Here is a 23,815-nt window from a genome sequence, read left to right on the forward strand (position 1 = left end):
TCCCACTGAACAGGCCCGCCGTAGGAAAAGCCTAACAGTTCATTAAGAGAGAATCCACAATTCACTATACATTTGAAGGAATGGGATTATTTTTGAGCAGTCTAGATGCAGAAAGCATTTTGGATACATAATTCTAAAAGCCTATGAACTACAACAATCATTATTCAGTCTACACCATATAACTGAAAATATGTTCTAAATCTGTTTTAAACCAATTTGGTTATGAAATCTAGCTCCTTTTTAAACTCCTATAGGTTAGACATTTAGAGAGGGGGGGGAAAAGTCATGTCTTAAATTTCTCTATTTACGTAGAGATTATGATCTTGAACAGCAGCATCAGCTTATTAGAGTATTAGCAATGAATTGAGTGCACTGCCTTTTCAAGGATATCCGCCAAACCTTCTTTAAACACTGTGAATTCGCTTGAAGGTCATTTGTACACTCTGTAAACATAAGACCTTTTTGTGGTTTTGGTAAATGTACGTGACAGCCTCTTGGAGCACATATCCCTCCTCTTTAATTGTCATGTAACAACCTCATGTAGAGCCAAACTGTCTGCAACACCTCAGCACTTAGAAATTAAACCCTCACCGCCGGACCACAGCATTACTTAACTGTTGCTGGGTCTTTAAAGGAACAATGTACCAGCAGGTTTACTGCAGGATAAATCCAGTGGTTAGCTGAACCTGCAAAGTCAACTTGTCAGAAAATGTATTTGCTCGAAGAATTACAAGAATGCAGAATGCAATAAAAAGGAAAAGAAGCTATTTGTTGTTAGCTGAGGGATCTGAACATACTGCGTGTTCATAACAGCAGAAACTAATGAAAGATCAATGTTCTATTGAAGCATGTTTCAGAAGGTGAATAACTACTTTTTTTGCACATCAGGTTTTAAACAGTTGTGCTTTATTAAGTATGAAAGTATGTCAAGATATACTTATATACATTTGAACAATTTGACGTTTGTTTTATCAAGATTACTACTACGACTGAACAAAATCTTGAAAAAATAACATTACCTTTGAGGGCAAACCAATCAGAGACTATTCCTATTATTCCACCTTAATGCAAATAATAAGAGCACTTCTGAAGAGAATCTTTCCTCCAAAATAATTGCCCCGATAATTTCAAAAGATGTGAATGCACCAAGTAAAGGGGGAGGAGAAAAAAAAAACCTTCTGAAATGGTTCTAATGCTCAGCTGAGAAACTTAATTTTCTAATTTGCTGGAAGTCAAGATGACAGGAAACAAAGCAATTTGCCATATTCTAAACAAACCCCAGCCCCTCTCTCTCTCCAGCTTACGAGTGGTAATTATCCCTAAAAAGAATGCCATTTTATATTAAGCTAAAGTCGCATCAAAATGAGAAAGAGTGCCTCATTACAAGTAATTATGAGGGAATTAGAAACATCATTTAACTAAACGAGCAAATAATGCCCAGGATATTGAAGAATCTGCCTGCACTTCTGCAGACTGCTGCAAGACCTATTACAAAAATTGTACCTCTTAAATGGAATAATTTGAGGCCTTATCTTTCCAGTTCTTTTCTAAAGAGTCTCGGAGAAAGGGGGAAATGGGCTTCAAACAACTGCAAACAACTGTTGAAGAGAAGCTCTGGAGTATTAGTCCCATAATTCGAAGAAAAGATGAGAAATAAGTGTAGGACATTCAAAGGGTAAAATACATATTAATTACCCATTCATATATTAAAAAATAGAGTGGCTTCTAAATTATAATATAGCAGTTAGGATTTTTGTAATTGAGGAAAAGGGGGAGAGCTTTTCTTAGACAGAAAAGATTTTGATAATCTTTTATAATCATTTTGATAAATGATATTTCCATGCATTAAAAACATTGTTGTATTCCAAATGAATACCAGATAGTTAGAAATTCTGAATGGCATGATTCAGGTGAAATTGACTAAATTCTGACAAGAACAGGGAGAAGACACCCAGCAATTCACATACTAAAAGAACCTTCCCCGAGATTGGGTCAGAGACAGAACAGCAAAGTGACTGGGACTAGACATAACTGCCATTAATCCAAAACACAATGGGATCATAAATTCAATATTATGCTAACCAGATAGATAAGCCAGTTTATTTTTTAAATAAAATATTAATGCATTGTGGTATGCCTCCCCACCAACAGAATGCATTAAAACTATTTTTGGATATATACAACCATTGATTTTTTTGCCTCAAGTTTCAAATACAGACATGTCCAATTAAAAACAGAAATAAAGGCTTTTAAAAACATAACTTTCAACACCCCAATATAACAAGTCAGATCAGAGCACACTGAACCAACATGCCTGACCACAAGGAGAGCCAGACCCACAAAGCTTGTCCAGCTACTCATATTTTTTTGGATATCTGGTCATTTTTGAGTATCGAAGAAAACTTTTTGAACTGCATTCAAAACTCAACCTCATGGAAGAGGTTTGGGAAATGTGAATTCAGGACTGGTCAGCGACCACCCCCCACACCAGATTGCAGATTCAGATCAGATGGTCTATCCCACAGATGTCCTTCAGATTTTATCACAGTACAAAGTCAAAGGGCAAGTACAACTGACCGCAATAGTAGATTTTCAAATAGCACACCAGCATTCAACGAGGTCTAGCCTTTTTGCTCCCTGCGCAACAGCCACTTCGGATTTGTATGGCTTTCACATATTTCTGAATTATTTGATCTTAAACGTCTGACAATCTGACCAATATTTTCCAAGTTGAAAAATCTAGTTTTAGACCCCGAACATTAATCATTATACACTTCTTGTATTTTGGAGCTTTTATTCATACACACGATCACACAAACCAATGCAAATAAAATTAAAGTAAAACCATTTATTTTCCTTTTGTGTAAAACTGTGACAGTTGCATATATACTGACCAAGTACAACATGACATTTTAGATAAGGTGTATGGGTAATTAGTTGCATTAAGGAGCCAGTACGTTTCAGTAAAACATACAAAAGCCAAATAATACATAAGACATATACTGACGTAACACTAAGAGGTTTTGTGAAGAAATTTGGTTTTTGAGGCTTGAAATTATCAATTTGACCCTCAGCACCACAAAATAAGAGCACTGAAACAGAATGTTGTATTGTACGGATAGGTAGAAATCTATACATATAAATTCCACAGACAGAATAGGTGTAAAAAGAATACAAACAGAAAAAAAACAATTAAAATGTCGGGTTTGGCAGACAGTCATTTCTATACAACAAAAAACTTTTTGAAAAACGGGAATAGCAAAGAATGGTTCTAAAGAAGCACAGAATGTAAGCAGGACATATATTCAAGATTCTCAACTGGATGCCAGCAGATATTCCAAGTGATGCAAGCTTCAGGATGGTAAAAAAAAGCGTGACGAATGAACGAGACCACTCCGAGCTGTGTTTATGTTGATCTGTGGAGGAGAAAAACACTAGAATGAGACTGAGGAAACCGATGGTTTCCTAAGCATTGCAGCTTTTGAACAGAAAAGACTCTGCACGGTACCACAGAAAAAAAAATGCTGATCATTTTACAAGTCATGGGATCCTTCCTGTTTTTTTCCCCAAAACTCATGCTATGAGCCTGTTTCATATGCAGAAAGGTGTGTTTTAAATTAGAAAGATTTATTAAAGTGTCTGAAATATCTCAACTACTGTGCACACCGACAGCACTCATTTAGTCGAAGACTGGAAAAAGCAGGTAGACATGGTAAACATGATGGGGGATTCCAACTGGCCAGCCAGACGGATGTAGGTTCAGCTCATTAATGGTTCTGGTCAATTTCACCATCACAAGGCCCTGAAGCAACCCTAATATTAACCAAGACCCAGTAGAAGTGGGTAAACTTGGTTTAGCTAATAAGGGATGATCACCACAGGCCCCATGAGGCTGATAGGGCAGCTGTGAACTTGTGGTTTTATCACAGCGCTCTCCCACTCCCAGTGCGAAGAAAGTGAACTGCTCTTTGAAGACCACCTTCCAGGAGGAAAGCATAGACAGTCTATGCCAGAGTCCACACCCTTCATCCCAGCTGGTTAACAATTGTGTAACATATCGATTGCGATTACATTGCGAATATTTTTTTTAATGTAAAGTTTATTTTTCTTTAATGTAATAGATAAGATTTCGATTCATATGACCAACAGTGATGATGCAATACTCTTCCTCATGTAAATTAAAGTTGCAGCTCTATTTGAAAAGGCATTTTCATCAGGATGACACCATGTCTGTGGTGAATATCACTTTCATAGGTTACAGAGGGGCTCTGATTTTTACAATGGCTTCAATACTTTAACCCAACACGTCATTCTCAATGAAAGGTTCTTAATTGACAACTCAAAAGAGAAACTCAGAACATATTGTTTAAATTTAGTGTTTTCTACTAAAGACAAAGAAGGTTCTTCCAGATCAACCCATGAAACATTTTTTCCACATGGAGTTTTGTGATGTGCCAAGAAAACCATCTTGATAGAGTCCAAAAGTGTAAGTCTTAAGGTCTTTCAGTGTATATTTAGAGCTATATTTTCAGCAAACATAAGGAGAACAATCAATGCATTTAAAGTGAAGATATATCTAAACAACCACACAATTTGATATGAAACCTAAATACTTAAACAGCAAGAGATCATAATCAAAAGTAATGAAAGTCTTAATGCGGGATACATTTTTTTACCATAATTAGGTGTAGCAACTACCTTAAAATAACTACAGGAATTGAGTGATCCCGCAGTTGCTTTAGGAGAATTTACTGATTTTGCAGGCACCATACATGACCTATATTTTTCTTCCTGCAATAAAGCTAAAAAATAGCTGTTCTTTCTTTCAGGCACACTTTTCTTTTTGCGGACAGCATTCCTTATTAAAATCAAGCCAATCTAAAACACCCGACTCACTGACTAAAAGATGTAGAGCAGTCACCTTATGTACAGTGATTAGCTTTCATCAGGTAACGGTTCCAAATGAGAGATAAGGGTAGTTGTGTATATGATTGGTATACAAAGGATTCTTCACTCTCAAGATAACGTTCTACAATAAACAGCAAAAGCAAGGACATGAGTACCATCAAGAAATCAGGAAACCCAAGTGGAGTTAGAACTGAAGCACTTTACTGAGACATTTGATGACAGTAATATCTTTTTTTCTACAAAGAATAGAGTTTTTTGACTTGGTAGGATTAGGCTTTCCCTTGACTTTATATTCATCATCAATATTTTGCATAGTTGATTCTGTTTTTCAAGCAAAATCTCTAAAAACCAATCTAGGAAAAACTAAGGAAATTTGAAAATTTAGAGAAATCTCAAGAACATCTAATAAACTAAAACAAGATTAAAATAATTTTCAACAGGATAAAACTTCTTTAGTGTAAACAAAACCTAGGATGGATTCAGAGTCTCATGCAATCAGGACATGAATGTGCATAGCAAAGAACAAACGGTTAAAGCTCATAATGCCAATCTTCACCAACAGCATGCAAACACTTTCAAATGCATAGGACCATCTAGAATCCAGCAGCAGTAAGAGCTGCTTACAAGATACTGATAGCCATGGAATAGCTGTACTACTATGCAGAACTAAGACTTTTCCTTGAGCTTCCCACATTCCCAGTTTGAGAACTTCTGTAGTATCATTACCTGTTTGATAAACATTTTCTAAAAGGATTATCCAAGAGAAATCTCTTTATCCCATTAAAAGCCTATTCAGATTAACAACAATAAAAATGAGCTTTGTAAATGTATGCATTTTTAAGAGCATCTTTTTAAGTTCCAATAAAAATAAATGGTTACAGCAATGACGAAATGGCTGAAAACCGCCCCTCTGAGGCGCCAAACAGAGTGCTATTTATATGTATGCAGTCCCCATTTTCTGGTGACATAAAGCAGAATCACAAAAAATCTGTTTAGCTCAAACCAGCTTTTGACCATTATAGTCAATAAATGAAAGATTGTATAGGTTACAAATGACAAGGCTGCATCAAAACCTAGTTACAGTTTTCTCAAATTCAGTTAAAGACAGAAACAGGTCCTGAGAGTTGCCTGTCTTAATGCATTGCAATTGCTTTAAAATGTTCAAAAGCAGATTCATAGCTCTGCATTTTGTCAGCGTATTACATACTCATCCCTACCACCCACCTCTGGGAACCCTTACTAATAGAGAATTGCTGAAGTTATGAAATCATGTCAAGACTGACTACTAAAGCTTTATATTTTCTGATAAATCAGACAGTCTTACTTCAGAAGCTAAAACCACTTCTGAGGCCATCTTCTAGAAACCAATCTGTTGAATACTTATGCATAACAGGCAATCCATACCCTCCTTGTGAGTTGAACAGGAGAAATGGAAATGTCCACAAAAGAAGTCCTGGACTATAATTATGTAAAATATTTAAGCTTGACCACTGCTTGTGCAAAAGCAATATTACCCCCCCCCCCCCACTAATCAGATACTAAGGTCATGTAGCTTTTAATCTTCTGTAAAAAAAAAAAACAAGAAACTATTTATGTTTGTGGCTTATTAAAGTTCAAGAACTGGCCTCCAAACCTCATCCACTAATCCCTTAACTATGACCATTTTAATGTACATCTTTAGTTCCCTTTATGTACATATACATACAACTACACTAACACTGGTGAGCTTTCTCTTCAAACTGATGTTAAAAAGGAGACAACGTTTGGTCCCTAATAAAATGCACTGCAATAAAGAGCAACAAAAACTGCCTAAAGAATTAAAAATATATATTTAAACAATTATGCAAAATGGTTCATTTCCCCAAATCTCAACTGAACCTCATCAATGGCTACGTTCTCCATTCATTAGAAATCCAAAGGTTAAGGTGGGCTGTTAGCAACTCACTTGCCCCAGTGCTCATCTGTAATACCTTCCAGTTCCTTGTGGTCTATCATTTAAAATCTAACCTTTACAAAAGTTACTGTCTACATCTTCAATTGGTTCAGCTACCTAAGCCTTAAGAACTCTGGTGGGCTTTATCTGGAAAAAACAGTACAAAATATAGTACTGTTTAACACTCCCTTACATGGATATCCCAAATGTTAAGCAATGTAATCCACACATGTATAGGATCTTGTAGATTTCAATATCTTTAAAAACCCATGAGAGAAAATATTATAGAAAAGGACAATTTCTGGTATGAAATATGCGACCATGCTGTATTTTAAGTTGATTTTAAATTTGTCAACAACTCCTCTTTGGCTTTTCATTTGATTTACAATGAGTTATAATTTGCTCGAAGACAGAGTGACAATAAGAACTCATTAGACAACAGAGTTAAATAGACCATGTTCCCATGACGTCTGGGAGACAGAATGAGAATTTGACATTCTGCACAGAACAAAACAAGAGAAAAAAAATCAAAAGTAGGCATATTTTATCTGTCAGACGTCTATCAACCAGCGGATATTGAACCTCAGGAGAGCGCAAGATAAAAATCGGTACTGACTGCAGTGGCAGCTGCACTTTACCCATATCAATAATTCTATTCATGGAATTAGAAAAATTAATAAACAGATAGCTGGCAAAGGGATTAAAAGAAATCGCCTTGGCAAAAGAAACTCACTTGGGCTTTGTCTCGGCGTCTGTGACCTGGCGGATATAGACGGCATCTTCAGGGTGCTCGATGTCGCCCTGCTCGTGCATGTAGGAAGAGGCAATGGCCAGAGTGGTGCCATCATTACTGAATGCCAGAGAGGAGATGCTGGTAGGGTAGCGGTGAAACTGGCACAAACGCTTCTTATTAAAGGGATCCCAGATATTCACAAATCCATCAGAGCCCCCTGAAAAACAGCAGTTCAACTTTTACTTTACTTAAATGTAAGAGAACTTAACATGTGCACATTCTATCTTTTGTAAAAAAGGGGGACACTACATTTTTTTAAATCTTTCACAAGTCACCGGCCAGTGTTAAGGTATTGTTCAATGCGCTGGTAGTTGAAGGACTGGATTCACAATGCCAAAAACTGCAAATATCAAGACGTCTAACTGCAACTGATTCCGTGTTCAGGCACTAATGTGCATTCCGTACCACGACAGTTTCAAGTTTCGGCTCAATATTAAGCACTGAAAATCAGATGACATTTTGTAATGTATGGCAAGTCAGGATTATGAAATATAGAACAAAAAGCTAAGAATAAAACCTAGACAAAATGCAATAAAACCTTAGAACGCTTTAAAAGATTGGAGCCAAAAGCTTAATTAACCCACTTCTTTAACCCTATATGAATTCTACCTTCATTTGAAGGCAGACACAAGGTCATCCCCAAGCAGTGTACATACCTGTGGCAAAAGTGTTGTGCACACTGTGGAACGAGATAGCATTGACCGGGTAAACCTGCTCAATGCCATTTTCCTTTAACCTGTGGCATTTAAAAGCATATTTCTTCTTCTGCACCTCTGGGCTGGGGTCCAGGTACTCCACTGCAACCCGACCTTCAATCGAGCTCAGCACGTAGCCCTAAAACAGAAGTATCAGCATGTCACCACTGCTCTCTCAGAAAATAGCAAAATCCCTAAATCCAGAAAGAAACTGAAAAACTGGGCTTTAAGAGACATGCATAGAGAAGACTGGACCTATTGCAAGGCTTCCAAAACACTTTACCTTAGAGATTAAGTTAAATTGATATTTTAAGATACCAAAGAATAAATGTTCATTGTTTTCAGGAATGAATTAAAAAAAACATCTTTAAGTTATAGCAGTTTTTGTTATCTGAAATGTCTGAATTACACAGAAGTCAGAAACCTGACATAGCATTAAAGACACAAAGTCTCAGTCTTCACCTGCTTGTTGGGGAAAGCCCGGATACAGCGGGTTTGGTATTTCAGACTCGACTCCCTCCTCTGCTGCACATAACCCATGTTCCTAAGGTCCCACACAAGGACTCTCCGCCCGGCTGTTCCCACAATCAACCGATCTCCTGCCACAGACAACGTGTAGACCTGGAGAAAGGAAGAAATGTTGCGCTTAGAATTTTGAAGATGGCTAGATAACTCAATAGGTATGCATTATTAATGCCAAGGTTTTAAAACTATATTAGATATATAATTTCCAAATGATGGCTACCAAGTTCTACATCCATACAAAAAAAGTCCCATTTCAGAGAACAGCTCCTATGATCATGAAATATTTAGCTTTTAAACATTTTAATAGTCAAAATACATTCAAGGCTGCATATTCAATTTTCTTTATATTCTGTTGCTGATATTCCAGTCATAAACCATCCCACAAAGCATGCTGTGCTTGCTTTTCACATTGGCTTGCTGAATCCTGAAGCACAGCACAGCTCAACAAATCTTCACTGCAATGCCAGGTGCTGTCTTTTTCAGTTTAAGTACTCCAAATCATTTCGATTGCCCTGCTATTAAAAATTGTAATTCATACCCACCATTTAGGCAATACATAACACAAGCAATTTTTTATAAATATTGGTTGTCAGCCGGAGCTTTCATGCTAAATGGTCTCTTCTGCCCTTCTCACATTGTAAATCAAGCACCAAAGCTGACAGGTCATGCAGATTCTTGCAAGTCGATGGTGTGCAAACATCCATCCAGTGAAGTATTACAAAAACTGATGACATAATGAACCCTGCGGAACTAATAAACAGCTTCATTCACAGGGGCTGTCGCTTGCTCTACAATCTGTCACAAATTCATCCCTTTACCTCGCTCATGCCAAAGTCTGCCATAAATCACAGCCGTTATCTAATGCAATCCATTTATCCTGAACACACAGATTTCACTGAAATTGGGTCAAGAATAATCTGTGCCATATTACACACTTTCAGCAGTGTAATGTTGCCATTAACACTTAGGGCAAAGAGCCTACCCTCCAGTAGATAAAGACCTAAGAAATCATACAGCTGCCACCACTTATTTTCTTATTTATAAGGCATGCTTAAGAACAAAGGAGGGCCAACCCCGGTCCTGAAGAACCGCAATACAGCAGATCTTGCAAAATAACCCTGACAATTTCTATAGTTAGAATATGTGAGGCTCGATTGATTTAACTGGATCTATCAGGGCATTAAGGGACCAGACTGGAATTGTATAGTGGAACTTTCATTTCAAAGTGCCTCTAAAATGCTTAATTGAACAATTAAAGCAGTCACATCACAATTGTACCAAGTACTTTGGTCTTGTTTTAAGGGTAACCCACTGAAGCTGCTGGAGAAAAGCTCCCCAGGACTGAGCTTGGCCATCTCAGTTTTAGAGATTCATGGATGCCAAGGAAAGACACAAAGTAACATTTCCAAAAAGTGAGGCTTACTGGTTTCACTTTGCTCAGAAAAACAGGACTGTTAAGTGTACGGAACCTGACGTTCTTATTTGCATGTTCAAGGTAATAATGCCCCTATTGTCAGCGATGGTGAAACTGAAATACATCCTCGTAGTCATGTTAAATTACTCTGCTCCTATTGTTTTCCGTGAAAGAAAGGACATTTTCTTTAGCCTTTTGCTGGAATTTATTTGCAAAGGATGATGCAAATATACAAGTGACCATTCATAGGAGCGACATCATTCTATCACTCAATTTTGTCTTTTTTAAAAGCACCAAAATGAAAGAGCAACCTTTCAATTTATCAATTAACCTGAAAGTAGACATTTTAAATCCATGTTAAACACATAACTAATAGAAATAGAAAACGAATTGTCTGCTTAGTAAAGAAGGATATTTAAAATGTACAAAGCAATCCAACAGACTATTTGACCCCAAAAATATTTCTCAATGGAAAGATGGCTTGTGAAGACTGTCCTAGCACTGTCTGGATACAAACCTATTTTGATTTATGGACAGTTGATGGCGCATATGCAAGCCTGAAAATGCACCTGCAATACACTACAGTATAACACCAATTTTACATTCATGTTAGTTTAGGTGTTTTTGCAGTATTTTTTCCCCAGCAAGTGCATTTTTTCCAGTAAACCTTAGTGCATTTAAGCATGTCTATATCACCCCAAGATTGAATTTCTTGGCTTATACCTCATTAAAAAACGGTTACTGGTATTATTATTTAAGACAAGAATAATTGTCTAAGACACTGTTCATCCTGAGAACCAAATACTTCCCAATATCAAAAACAAAGCTTGCATGATATTTTTTAGGGAGGAAGGATTGAAAAATGCATTAATTAGCAGGATAACTATAATTATACAGAGGCAGGCTGATTAAATTATCATTGCCTGCTATTGGCTAACAAAAGAACTGAATGCTACACAGGACAAGATCACATCTTTACAGAACAGCATATTGGCACCTAACAAATTTAACCAAGTGCCAGTTTGAACCTGCTGGTGGCACAATCAGAAACAGCGCTATATAGCACCCACACCCTCATATTTCAACACAAACATCTTCGAGTGTACTGATGAGGCCATTACAATTGCAAGAAAGTGGCCGAATAATGAGATATGCACTGCTCTGAAAGTTGTTCATGAGTGTAGAAATCGCCATTTACAAAAGGTTACTGAATTTACACATTTCTTTCATGGTGGAACACCAAATATGCTCAGCAATAAAGTTGAGTATAACTGGATTCCCTTTGTAAAGAACTAAAGTGCAAATTGATCTAAGTCCTGTAACAGCTGCTTTTGCACTAGCACCATAAATGGGTCACATGAGCAGTTTCACGCTGTGGTTGAAATAACCAGATCTCTGGATCTGCTTGTAGTACAGGATCCAGAGAATGAAGAACGTCATTCTTGGACAAAACCCTAGTATATGTACAGACAGAAGCCCTTTTAAGAGTTTCTGTATTTTTTCCTATACCAGGAAGTCCCCAACCTCCCAAAGCACATTAAAAGTCCGACTGCATGCAATATCCGTAAGTATTTTCCTATACAAGACAATGGTTTCAAAGCGTCTGGGGGCAGGGAACTATTTCTAGCACTGGAAAAAATTAAGATGCTCTGTAAAACAAGATCAAGTGTATAATTAAGATCTATTTAATATTCACAAAGCTTTATTTTAAATCTGAAACTCTCCCAAGCTTTTGTGAATCCAGTGCACTGGTTTAAATCAATAGTAGCAACTAGTAACATTTTTCAGGCAATAGCTGGCAGAAGAATGTGCTTGCCACATAAATCTACAGTCCTACACAAGCACAAATACCAGGATTCCAAAAGTATATGCAAGACCTAAAATACAGATTGTCTATCAAATAAGAGGAGTATTAGGAAAGTTTTAATGAATATGGAAATCCAGAGGATGATCAGAGTACCTTGTTTTAATAGCACTAGTCAATTCACATCTGAAATTCTACTAGCATGGAAAGGTCATGTCGGTACATCACACGTGAGGTATCAAACACGTATGTGGAAGCAGCTAGGCCCTCCACCAAACTCTTGCGCAGCAAACCATTTGAAAAAGGCACACTTGACATTTCTCCTCCACCTTATGAAGACCAATTTGCATGATGTAGAATGAAAAAAGATGTTTCACTGTCGAGGTGTATTTGATCTCATGCGGTTGTTTGGAGTTGGAAGTTGTGGACTGCATGCATTAATCAAATGTCTTTAATTTGGCAAGTTGTCATCGTTCCACTCCTACTACTGATGACAAAAATGTATCAATTTATAGTATTGATCTTCTGGAATCAAGATGCACAGACGTGCCTCTGCTCCGAGTTTACTCCAGAACACAATGTTGTGAAATTTACACAAGAAGCTTATAGATGAGAAGGTTACGATTTTTCAAATAATTCTATTCTTTTTGACACTATGCCTTACAAGATAGAGACTACTGCAAACAGTATTCTACTTATGAAGACTTATTCTACTTTAAAAATATTTGGATTTTCTTGATTAATGTACGTCCACAAACACCAACACTGCACAGCACAGCACACCCTAGCAGGCAGCCCTGAAAGGAGCAGCCAACAACTGATAGAGTTCCTATCAGTGAGAGTCACTTCTGGAGAAACTAATAACAGAAGAAATTTCAGGAACAACAGTGTCCATGCCATACAGTGTGGACAGGAGAATTGTAAAGAAATAGCAGCAGGCATAATATTAAAGGAAATGTCTTGAAACATCAGGATTTGTTACATATTGCAAAGCTGTTAAACCTGGATTTAACTTCTGATGTATTTATGAAGAAGGCTTGAGCGAGTACGCTGAAATCTGGAAAATTAAAATATTTTAATGGTATGCTGATATTGGCTCTGGTAGTTGAATCGTTTGTGACAAACAATGCACACTTTTAAAAAATCTGAAGTCAACATTTTCTTTGCAATTAAGAACCACTTGATTTAAGGCACTTACAATGGCCCACTTTACATATACGGTAAACAAACACCTCTGCAAAAACACCATCTGAATAAAATAAAACTGATTACGTAAGATGTCTATTTGGAAGATTTCTGATGCTACCAGAAGAATAATTAGGAATCACTGCTGTGAACTGGGCTTTAATCCTCAGCCTCATTAAAGTGTCAGCATAACTCAATATAAACTCCCCCATCAACAACAAAATTAATTCACTTTCAGCTATTACACTTTTTTTTTTTACTACGTTTGAAATTCATATCTTTCCAAACTGGAATTCCCAATTTTTGATCAAATCAGCATGGCAATATAACCCCTCTACAAGGACACTGTAAATCCTCTTCCCTGTCACTACTGACTCACCATTTAACTCTTAAAGCTCCACAATGTCTTGCAGCAGTCATCGATTATAGGCACGACATGCAAAAAACCCATAGGTGTCAAGCAAGTCCCAGTGATCACTATTCTGCAGAAATGCAAGTAACTTTGCCATCTCAACCCCACACATTCAGACAATATTGCACCATTCCTTGGGAAATCAATACACTAAAATTAAAGGCACAACCAAAGCTTGAATCCATGAACATAGGGACTATAGGACTCCACTGTACTCTAAGCAAGACCTTAAATGGTTGAGACTCATAGAATCTCAATTAATTCATTCAACTTTGTCATTATACTTACACAGGTACATAGTATAGTGAAAAGTGTTTCTCATTAGTCACTCAGGTGCAGTATATAAATAGAACAGAAGATAAGACAATAGACAGTAACACAATAACAGTGTAATAACATAACGGAATCAAAACTGTGCAAATAGGCAAACAGAGAAAAGAACACAACAGGACAAAAACAAAGTAATTTGGGGAACAGTGCAAAAATAGTACGGTGATTAATAAATATTACAACTAATACAGTTTTAAGTACAATTTTGGCTTACATTCAGTTGTCGTGTATGTGGTAGTGTTGGAGTACAGTCATTGTGGGTATAGGAAGACGTTAGGAGTTATTGCTGCAACATTAATAGAACTATAATTTATATAACAAAGCAAATGCTTCACACATCAAGTAAAATAAAGAATCCAGCAACAAGTATTCTGGAATATGATTGTCTCAGCACGTTTACCTTTTCAGGTTGAGAAAAGGTGCCAGCATTGCAGGGGGTACGGGGATCCCAGAGCCGGACAGACCGATCCCAGCTGCCCGTTACCATGACATTAACCTCTGGACAGTATTCCACACATCGGATCGGAGCGTCGTGGGTTCCCACTATTGTCTCTGTAAGGAAAGAGATCAGAGACCGCACTGTCAAAGACTGGATTCAGACTGTTCCACAGTACTAAACTAGGAAGGAGAACTGGGCTAGGTCATTTAGTATTAGGCTTATACACTTTTAAATACACCTAAAAAATGTAATTATAATGGAACTCTGCTGAGCAGAACTAAATATCACAGCTCCAGTCTACAGTACAACATGATTAACCTGCCCCAGAGTCAGAAAGCTGTTTCCATATGGTGAAGACCGAGTGGTCCCATGGCTGCTTGCAGTTCGAGGCCTACCTTGATCTGTGTTTAAATCGTGCGTTTTCAACTGCATGTCTAGGCCACCACTCCAAGCATGCGTAGGGTCCTATAAGACAATGTAAACAGAAGCTATCATTACAGCTGCCCGCCACTGCCAAAATACTGAACTAATGCAAATTTCGAAATAAAACTGAAAGATACTACTTGGCTTTTCAGTTAATATTTATTTCAAAAAGCAGTTTTAAAGTGCAGAGGTCTACATTTCTACAATGGTGCTAGAAAATAAAAAAGATATTTAGTAAAATTTGCTTTAAACTACTGTTTCTGTTGTCCATTACTTAAACTTAACAAGGCAGTGCAAATCTGCATTAATAAACCAGACATGGAAAAAAGTGGATGCGCTGAATGCCAAAGTGCTATAGATACACTCCTGACACATCACTTACATAAAAGGCACAGTCGAGCACAGGTGCCAAGTGCTGGTACTTCATTCTCATGGAGTTGGCGCCAACATCGTACAGGCGGACTGTGGTGTCCCATGAGGAAACCAACAGGAACTGGGAGGTGCTGGGGCTGAACTTCACGGCAGACGTACTGTCCTCAGGGCCCTGGCTCAGCTTGAATTCATTAGAACCCGTCATTTGGGAGACCTGTGGAGGGGTGCAGAAGACACGGACATAAAACCACAGCAAAAATACACTATAGTTTGAGTGCTTCCCAACTCCATCCCTCGGGTACTGCTGCCAGCCCTAAGTACAGAAACCAATTGCTTCACAATGCATGTTAGTTTAAACAACATATTAAGTATTCACATATACTTGACTGCAAACTAAATGACTATGCGCTGTGTTTTTTAAATAAAGATGCAAAGCAGAGCATGCTTTGGTGCAGCTTAGTTGAGGCAAATAAGGTTTGCTCAAAGCTAAACACAGGAATCACTAGAAAAGAGTAAAAAGAAAACACAACGGTTCGACCATGGAGCCTTCTTCAAGTGTGAGAGGTGTAAATAAAAAGTGTCATGCATTAATCCTTACATAATGGCAAGTGTTTACATTTTGATCACTGCGGGAAAGGTATGTCTTTTCCCCTCTGCCTACACAGATTTTTCTCGACTCCTCCTCATTGCCCCCTCTGTTGTCCTGAAACCTGGGGTGACCCTTGGTGCATCTGCTTTCGGACAGGTTCCCTGCAGGATCCACCCTTTGTACAGAAAGCTAGTCCACGTGCACTCACAAACCTCCTCTTCTTCAGTGGCTACCTCTGATCACTCAGAAAATCCTTCTGCTTAGCCTCTTACTCACCCCCTTGTCTGTCTTAATAACCCTTCTCGTCTTCTGCCGCCCTTGTCTTCACTCTATCTCAATGTAAAGACTTCGTTGTCTTTCCTCACACTGCTTGTGATGAAACCAGATTCCACAGCACAACAGGACCGGAACATCTTACACACCTTCACAAGACTTACCTGTTGACTCTAGAATCCATCCTGCTTTGCTCTGTCTTTATTTCACCTACTTACTCCTTAACTGACTGTACAAAGTTTAATGTTAAAACTTCTTTTCTACCACTCATCACGGTGCATAGCCTTTATACGTAATTATATTGAACTTAACGCCCTTGGATGAATTACAAAACAAATACCCACTTAACCCCGTATTTTTAATTCAAAGGCAAATGTCTGAAATATATGTGCTTATTTTTGCTTTATAATTTCCACGGTAAGTCTTGTTGATGTCAAATGCTCCACGAAACGTTAAAGTACTTTGTTAAACGGCTGGAAAATAACACGTGACACCCCACAAAGTGCGTCACTTTTTAGCTTGGCCTTAAAATTTAACCTAAAACGTCAATTACATTGGTAATACAACTATTCTGCGCGTACGAATCACGACGCCTCTGCTAATACGAAGTGTTATCTCAAATAAAACCTAGATCTTTGTTGACGTACTGTCGCATTGTAACTCGTTACACACTAGTTGCAAAACATATTTCTCCTTCTCTACACGATCCGTTTAATAATAGATTCGTGAATGTTATTAAGACATCTCGGGGATATATATTTTACGTGCGTTTGAAAATATAGTGTTAGAACTGGACAATCTGGAATAGTAACAACGTCCGAAACAAAAAGACAGACTAGGCCCAAAATACGCCTCGTATAACAGCAATTCCCAATTCATCCGGCCATTCTACTCATTTAGAGATTCAATAAATGTTAAAAGTCTTTATATTTCCGTCACTCACCTTTATCAGTAATACAAAAAAGATTTAAAAAATCGCGAAGAACAACAAATCGACTTAAATTTAACTATCACAATCCGTCTTCGATGTAGTACCCTTTCCGCTTCAATCACTGTGACTTCTTCCCCCACTTCAATCCGTGGAGAAGGCCAGCTTCTATTGGCTAATTTAAACACCACAATTCCCGCCTTCCTTCCCATTGGCTCTTGTATTAACAGTTTCCTTTTCCTTTTACTGACTTCCGTTGTCATTCAGGTCATGTGATAAGGGAATACTCATCCGGATTTTTTTAAAAACAAAAAGCAATTAAACGCTTATAAGAAGTCCGCGAAATAATAGATCGTTTTCTTAAATGCAGTCCATATACACATAGACAGCCTTAGATGTCTTCTTGAAACCGCCGTTATCATTGTTTTTATTGTTGTTATCTGTTTTTATATCCAAAGATGTAAAAGCGATCAGTCGTCTTAAATTCTAAATTCATAACTACTTATGGAGGACTACTATACTAATCTATAGTATAATTGCTAGACTTTCAGTTTATTATTACTACTTCTACTGTTGTTTTTTCATGATGTATAATTAACCTGCAAACAAACAAGTTGCTATTATTGGAATAAAAATCAAGACGGTCCATTGAAACTATTAAATGACAAAAATAATTCAATATGTAGCTTTCACATGCTAATATAGGATCAAATTCACAAATATGTTTTGGCAGTGTGCCATCTGTGATTGTTATGTCTTCATGCGTCAATGAACTGAGAATTAGTCTGGAATTCTAGACATTTCAAATACCTGAAGTCTTAATATAATGTTTACAATTTCGTTGTTTGATTTTGCTCAGTATGGCTGGTTGAAATTGTTGAAATGAAATTGTTTCATATTATCACTTGTCGAAGAGTGTCGGATAACGATTGCTGATTTTTTTTTCGATTTTTTAAATTTTTAAAAATGACATAAATGGTAATATTTTGTAACATTGACTGTTCAAAAACATCAACTGCACCTCTTTGTTGGTTTAGAGTTCAGGAACGTGCTTATTCATATTTTAAGAAAACTTGTGTAACATTGTATAGCCATTTGAAAAGGATAAGCGTAAAATAATATAGGTTATAGTTGATTAAAGGCTTTATATTAAGAGACTTGTAGCGCTTGAATCCCCTTTGCTTCTAACAGGGATTATGCGCCTACAAGCGTTTTTAACATAAGACCTTTTTGTCAACTCACGATTGCTGGTACTGTGTAGGTGTAATGTGATATATGACATATTCATTATATACTTAAAGGCAACACTTAATTTCGTTTTCGAAACTATAAGCAGAAATTGATCTGCGGTAACGACTAATAGATGTTAGCATCTTCTAAACTTTACATTTACTTAATATGTGTGGTCTTTCTGATGTGAGCGGGGGGGTTCAGCCAGCAGGTCGTTGCGTTCCTCCGTATTTTTACTATGCTTCGCACACTTCTAGGCGCCAGTTTCAGCTCGACATGTTAAGCCTTTGTAAACTAAACACATGCCTTATCATAGAAGGGCAATACATTTACGTTTAAATCATAAGCGATAACAAGATATGCTTTAGCTACCAACACACTAAAGGAAGAACCTTAAAAAATACGATGCGTTTTGATGGTATACAACAATAAATCGACCTGTTTGCTGTGTCCCACATCTTAATGATACATATAAATTCTAGGTGTTCATCATATAGTAAAAAATAATAAAGTTAAACTTCTGTAAATTGAAACTTTTTAAATATGTTATATATATGGACTTTATCGTTTATCATTAATGTAAGTATGACCTTGAATCTACCCTGTTTCTTTAAAGGCCTACGTAGTTGTAAGCGCTTAGAGTTGAATTCTACCATACGTGCCACTCGTAACTCATTATCAGTTTGAGATGTACTACAATGTTGCCTCAGGCAATACAGAAACAAAACACTGACACGTTTGTCTCCAAGTGAAAGAAGATAATAAAGAAAGTGTGTTACTGATATTATACAAAATTACTTTGGTGTTTTTAAAATCTACATGGTTACACTTTAATATCAGAGCTTCTCTTTCATGTACTTAATATACAGCATTTAGAAAATTGCAAATCCACGAATTTTCCCCTTTAATGAATACATGCACGCCCATACCTCACACTTGTATCAATGACCTGCTGTGGATGACGCATAGGATAAGCTACACGAAACAAATCATTTTGGAAACTGATTTATTTATTTTTTCAACAATTATCTGGCAATTTCCGTGCATTTCTGAAAATTAACAAAAAAATACAACTAAAACTTCTACAGCAAATTTTTCGATGTGGAAATATTAGTAATTCACTTGATTATATACCTTCAACTATGACCAGATTTTTCGCCATAAAACGTTTAAAACCGGTTGAACAAGGGAGAGAACAGTAAATAAAAAAGTACAAAATAAGTAATATACACATGGTGTATTTAATACCCTTTAGAGAAGCACAGTGCCTTCTTATTTACACATACAGTTGTTGCATAATAAGAAATATATATTTTCAACAAATAAGATTATATAAATATACATTTATGCCAAACATTTATGCATGATTTTTTGTTTCTGTTGTTTTGGGATGAAAATGGAGTTAGTATTCAATCTTATTGTAAAGATTGTACAAAGGTAAAGCTGGTAGATTGCTTCCGGGATAGTATAGTGGAGTAGGGAACGCAATCGACCTTGGAACTGGAACCCTAAGCAAGGAATTGTCCCTAAAAACCAGCGGCATCCCAACTAAAGTTTGTGCTGAAGCGTGTGCCATATTGGCCGCTTCTAGTTCAGCCGACAGTTGCCTTTTCCACTTGTTCCTGCGGTTTTGAAACCATGTCTTAACCTGAGTTTCTGTCAGCTGCAGGCTTGATGCTAAGCACGCCCGCTCGGAGCTGCTCAGGTAGCGTTTCATGTCGAAGGTGGACTCGAGCTGGTACACCTGACTCCGAGAGAAAACGGTGCGGGTCTTCTTTTTGGCAGAACTACTCTGCTTGTCGGCTCCGTCTCTTTGTCTCTCCTCCGAAATGGGTGATATTTGGCTACATGGTGTCTCTTTATCCTCTTTGTAATCCTGCAGCAGAGGTTGTGTTAAAATCTGACGCCTTTCTATCGCTTCTTGTCCCGGTGTAATCCCTTTAGCGGCATCTGCAAGGGAAAAAAAACAAGTACGTGACAGGTGCCTCAATCTGTTCCTTTAGCAACAATGGTAACGTCTAAAGTACGTAGTATATAGTAATACTAATCAAATGACAAGAAAATAAAAGATTAGCCATAGTAATATATGTACGTAATCGTATATGTGTCTAATTCTAAATATTTGCATCGCTTTTCATTTGACATCCGTAAATAATTTTATGTTTCATATGGGTATTTGAAGCGCACATTTAAAGACGTTAGTACACTTCGTATTTATTTGGTACTGTATTTTTGATACGTTGAAGTTGAGCAATATTCAATATTCATTTTAATAAAAATGAATTATTAGTTTTGCAGCAGAATGCAATGCCACAATTGTGTATCATGTTGTTTCGCCTCCCCCGCTTTCTCTTTATTCATCTTTTAAACTAATTTAGTGTGTCCGTGTGCTTCAGTAAAATGATCTATTTAAAAATGTAACACATTATTCGATACTTTGTACAAGAGTTCATTAAGTTTGAACTTTGACTGTTTGATCGACTGTTGAAAGGTTACAAGTGCCCCATTAAATAAACAATAAAATATGACTAATCCAGGTACATGATACTAATTAAATCAGGTTACCGTTTGCTGGCAATTGAGACAAATGTATCGCATTAGTTTAAAAAGCCTTGTTTAATCAATTATAGGACACTTTTACATATACGTCGAGGGGGGAAATGTAATGTTTAAATAGTTGCACTCGGAGATTTCATTCAATATCTGACAAAGGCAAAAATAAGTGAAACCACAATTCGCATCACTGTACATGTGATAAAGACTAACCACGTTCCACATCAACCACAGAAACCTTGAAAATAAGGCTGCTGCTCACAGATTTTCTTTTACCACACTTACTGAGGCAGGTAAAGTTGAGAGGCTGGTGTTGGTGGTTGCAGGTCTCGCTGTGTCCGGGCTCTGAGCAGAAACAGTCAGCGGAGTCTTCCCCAGCGCTGCAGTCTTCTTCGGACGAGACAGACAACGTTCGCTTCCTCTGCAGTCCTCCTTTGGAATTCTCCTTGGTACCTGAGCGCCCACCTTCGGATGTGGTACCCAGAATGGACTGGATAGTGAAGCTAGAGATAGGGGCCGGCGAACACTTGCTGCCGTTGTCTTCTTTGCTATTCATTCTGTGTTCATAACATTGAAAGGGGGGGAAAATAATAAATGATATATAACTTTGCCAGAGAAAAAAAAATACACAGAAGCGCAGAATTTGCAAAGGCTGAAAAAGTGAGGGTGTCGTTAGGATTTTTGGTTGTTTTTCCCTGAGCCTACACTGACTGAATGTACCCCTGCCTACTCTCACTCGCTCTCGACTCAAGGCAGTATTGTGGCGTTGCTTCATTTGCATGTAGGTAAGATTCTAGGGGGCCAATCACAGGCTTAAAGTAAGCCCCGGAAATTTCAAACTCTGCCTGTCTTTTTCGGGAAGAAAAAAGGCGAGCGAGAGAGAAAGCGAACAGGAGGGAGAATGGCAGACAAGCAATTTGATTGCGACTTATTATTTTGTAAATGTTTACAATACGTATATGATTCATTACTCAATAAGATGTAATTATGGTGTCAAGAACTGAACCTTACATTCTGATGACAGCTAAGAGCGACGTTGGTCTGTGTGCTTCTGTTTGACACGCACAATTGGGATAAAACAACTCAATTTTCTAAAGCCACAATACCAGGATCTTGTTGTTTTACGTTTTCGTCTGTGTTTAAATGTGCTCGATGAAATGTGAATAAAATAGAAACAAATCATATCTTATATCTTATTTGTTTCTTGCCAATACAATCTGCGTTATTTAAGATGATGTATGGGCTACAAAATGGTTATGACCATAGCAACAGAACCAACAAAATCAACATATTGCTCATACCTAGAGCAAAAATTCAGTGTTTCATATTTGTTCTAAAGCTTGCTATCAGAAAGATATTTCTATTTTTTCTAATTCCTGGTCAGACAACGAAGCACACGACATTATTTTATTCTAAAGAGCTATGTGGCTATCTTTTAACCCAGGATTAACGGGTGGAAAGAAAGTGGTAATTACAAATCAGAAACGTTTCCCACCAATTTATGAATTCATAATAAGAACTGAGGCGATTAAAAATCAGACATTTTTAATCATTTCCAATGGCATGGAAAGTCTCGCTTCATCCAATGATATGGGGCCCGATCATTAGATTAATTAATTAATAACTGAAATGTTAAAAGCGAAGATAAATTTCAGATTACTTCCGTAAGAATAAGATTCTTCTTCAAAATGTACAAATTTGTCTATAGAACCCCAATAATATATTGTACTGTATTACCTTTCATCATATAACAATAAAAAAACAATAAAAAAACACAAGGGAACGAGTGAATTACTTATTGCTGATTTGTAATATGTTTTTTTTTTTTATTAGCTGCGCGTATTTAATAACAAGACTGAAAAGGGAAATATATTGAGATAAATTAAGTGGCGCCAAAGATTCTAGATTTGGAAGGTAGTCTAGGTATCATTCGTACACGACCAAACTCAATTTATGCTAAAGCATGTAACTCCTCTTTTTTCAATACTTCCACGAAGCACATAATCATCTTAAATTGCGTCTTTACAGTTGACGTATCTATTGGAATTTATAACGCTGTCTTAATAATTTCGCATTATATGGAAACCCTTCCCAATTGATCCATCTCCGATTTCGCTTTTTGAAGTTGCTTCCCATATTCAAGAGATCGGATTCAAAAGCAAGTGACTTGGCTGAAGTATTGTGCAGACTGACCTCTGTTGCAATGATGGAGTCATTAAGGAAAAGAGAAGCATATCCTTTTTAACCACATAAAAAGAAACATTAGAATTGAGATGTTTTCATATCTCAGCATTTTAACAATGTCTGCTTAATTTAATTCCCGGAACGAGCTGTGGTGTACTTAAACACAAAATCCAATTTAGTCCTCTTTATTTTTAAGAAATAAAACCCAATCGCTTTAGTCTCAACCAATAACAGACCGCTGATATTAATTGCAAGTAGGCATTTTGCCGAAACAAACGCAATTTGCAATGTGTCACAATAGTCTTTAGAATATAAATTATATTGTTAGGTTATTGCATAAACTTTTATCTATTTTGATAAATACTTTTATATCTTTGTATTGCCTATTAGCTACGAACATTTTAAGCGATCGCAAGTGCTGTGATAAAATGTTCACTCAACAACAACACAATAACAATATGTGATCAAATATCTGCGTAACTGATGCGTAACAAATTCCATCACCTTTGCTTAGAAGCATATTTTCCTTTCATCAGCACTTACGGCTGCATCCATGTAATGCACTAGTCTCAAACTGCACTGAAACAAAAGCTATAAGACTACTTCTAGAAATGTAAACAACGCAATCTAGTGCTGACAATAATAAAGCAAAACTGTGCTTTTATAGACGTTTGCGTCAAAACCAACATATTCAGCGCGAAAAGTAACAATTTCCAAATGGCAAAAACGTGTTATTTGGTGATTATTACACTAAATCGTTATTACCGTTTGTTCCATTTTTTCGCATGCATGCCAGACTAGATCAAACCTTTCTGTCCTTTTCCT

The 23,815-nt window shown here is 37.1% G+C and overlaps 2 protein-coding genes across 4 annotated transcripts in view; both read right to left on the reverse strand.

Moving 5' to 3' along the window:
* Positions 1-17,191, reverse strand: part of bub3 (BUB3 mitotic checkpoint protein) — a 126,204-nt gene extending 109,013 nt beyond the window's left edge. The window contains exons 1-8 of one of the 3 annotated variants that reach the window (XM_088635157.1): positions 17,039-17,191; positions 15,244-15,447; positions 14,834-14,903; positions 14,400-14,551; positions 8,792-8,950; positions 8,291-8,468; positions 7,575-7,791; positions 2,829-3,416 (exon numbers count right to left, since the gene is read on the reverse strand). In XM_088635157.1, the coding sequence (XP_088491283.1) occupies positions 3,407-3,416; positions 7,575-7,791; positions 8,291-8,468; positions 8,792-8,950; positions 14,400-14,551; positions 14,834-14,903; positions 15,244-15,438 (981 nt within the window). In that variant the 5' untranslated portion in view covers positions 15,439-15,447; positions 17,039-17,191 and the 3' untranslated portion in view covers positions 2,829-3,406. Of the gene's footprint in view, positions 1-2,828; positions 3,417-7,570; positions 7,792-8,290; positions 8,469-8,791; positions 8,951-14,399; positions 14,552-14,833; positions 14,904-15,243; positions 15,448-17,038 lie in introns of those variants that run through there. The other 2 variants (XM_088635156.1, XM_088635158.1) reach the window with 2 other exon arrangements.
* Positions 17,192-19,242: 2,051 nt separating this feature from the next.
* LOC148661425 (homeobox protein HMX2-like) overlaps positions 19,243-23,815 on the reverse strand; it is a 9,380-nt gene continuing 4,807 nt past the window's right edge. The window contains exons 2-3 of the mRNA XM_088635163.1: positions 21,092-21,363; positions 19,243-20,203 (exon numbers count right to left, since the gene is read on the reverse strand). Of these exons, the coding sequence (XP_088491289.1) occupies positions 19,656-20,203; positions 21,092-21,362 (819 nt within the window). The 5' untranslated portion in view covers position 21,363 and the 3' untranslated portion in view covers positions 19,243-19,655. The remainder of the gene's footprint in view (positions 20,204-21,091; positions 21,364-23,815) is intronic.

Source organism: Lepisosteus platostomus, chromosome 6, assembly GCF_059453375.1.
Source record: "Lepisosteus platostomus isolate fLepPlt1 chromosome 6, fLepPlt1.hap1, whole genome shotgun sequence".
Lineage (NCBI taxonomy): Eukaryota > Metazoa > Chordata > Actinopteri > Semionotiformes > Lepisosteidae > Lepisosteus > Lepisosteus platostomus.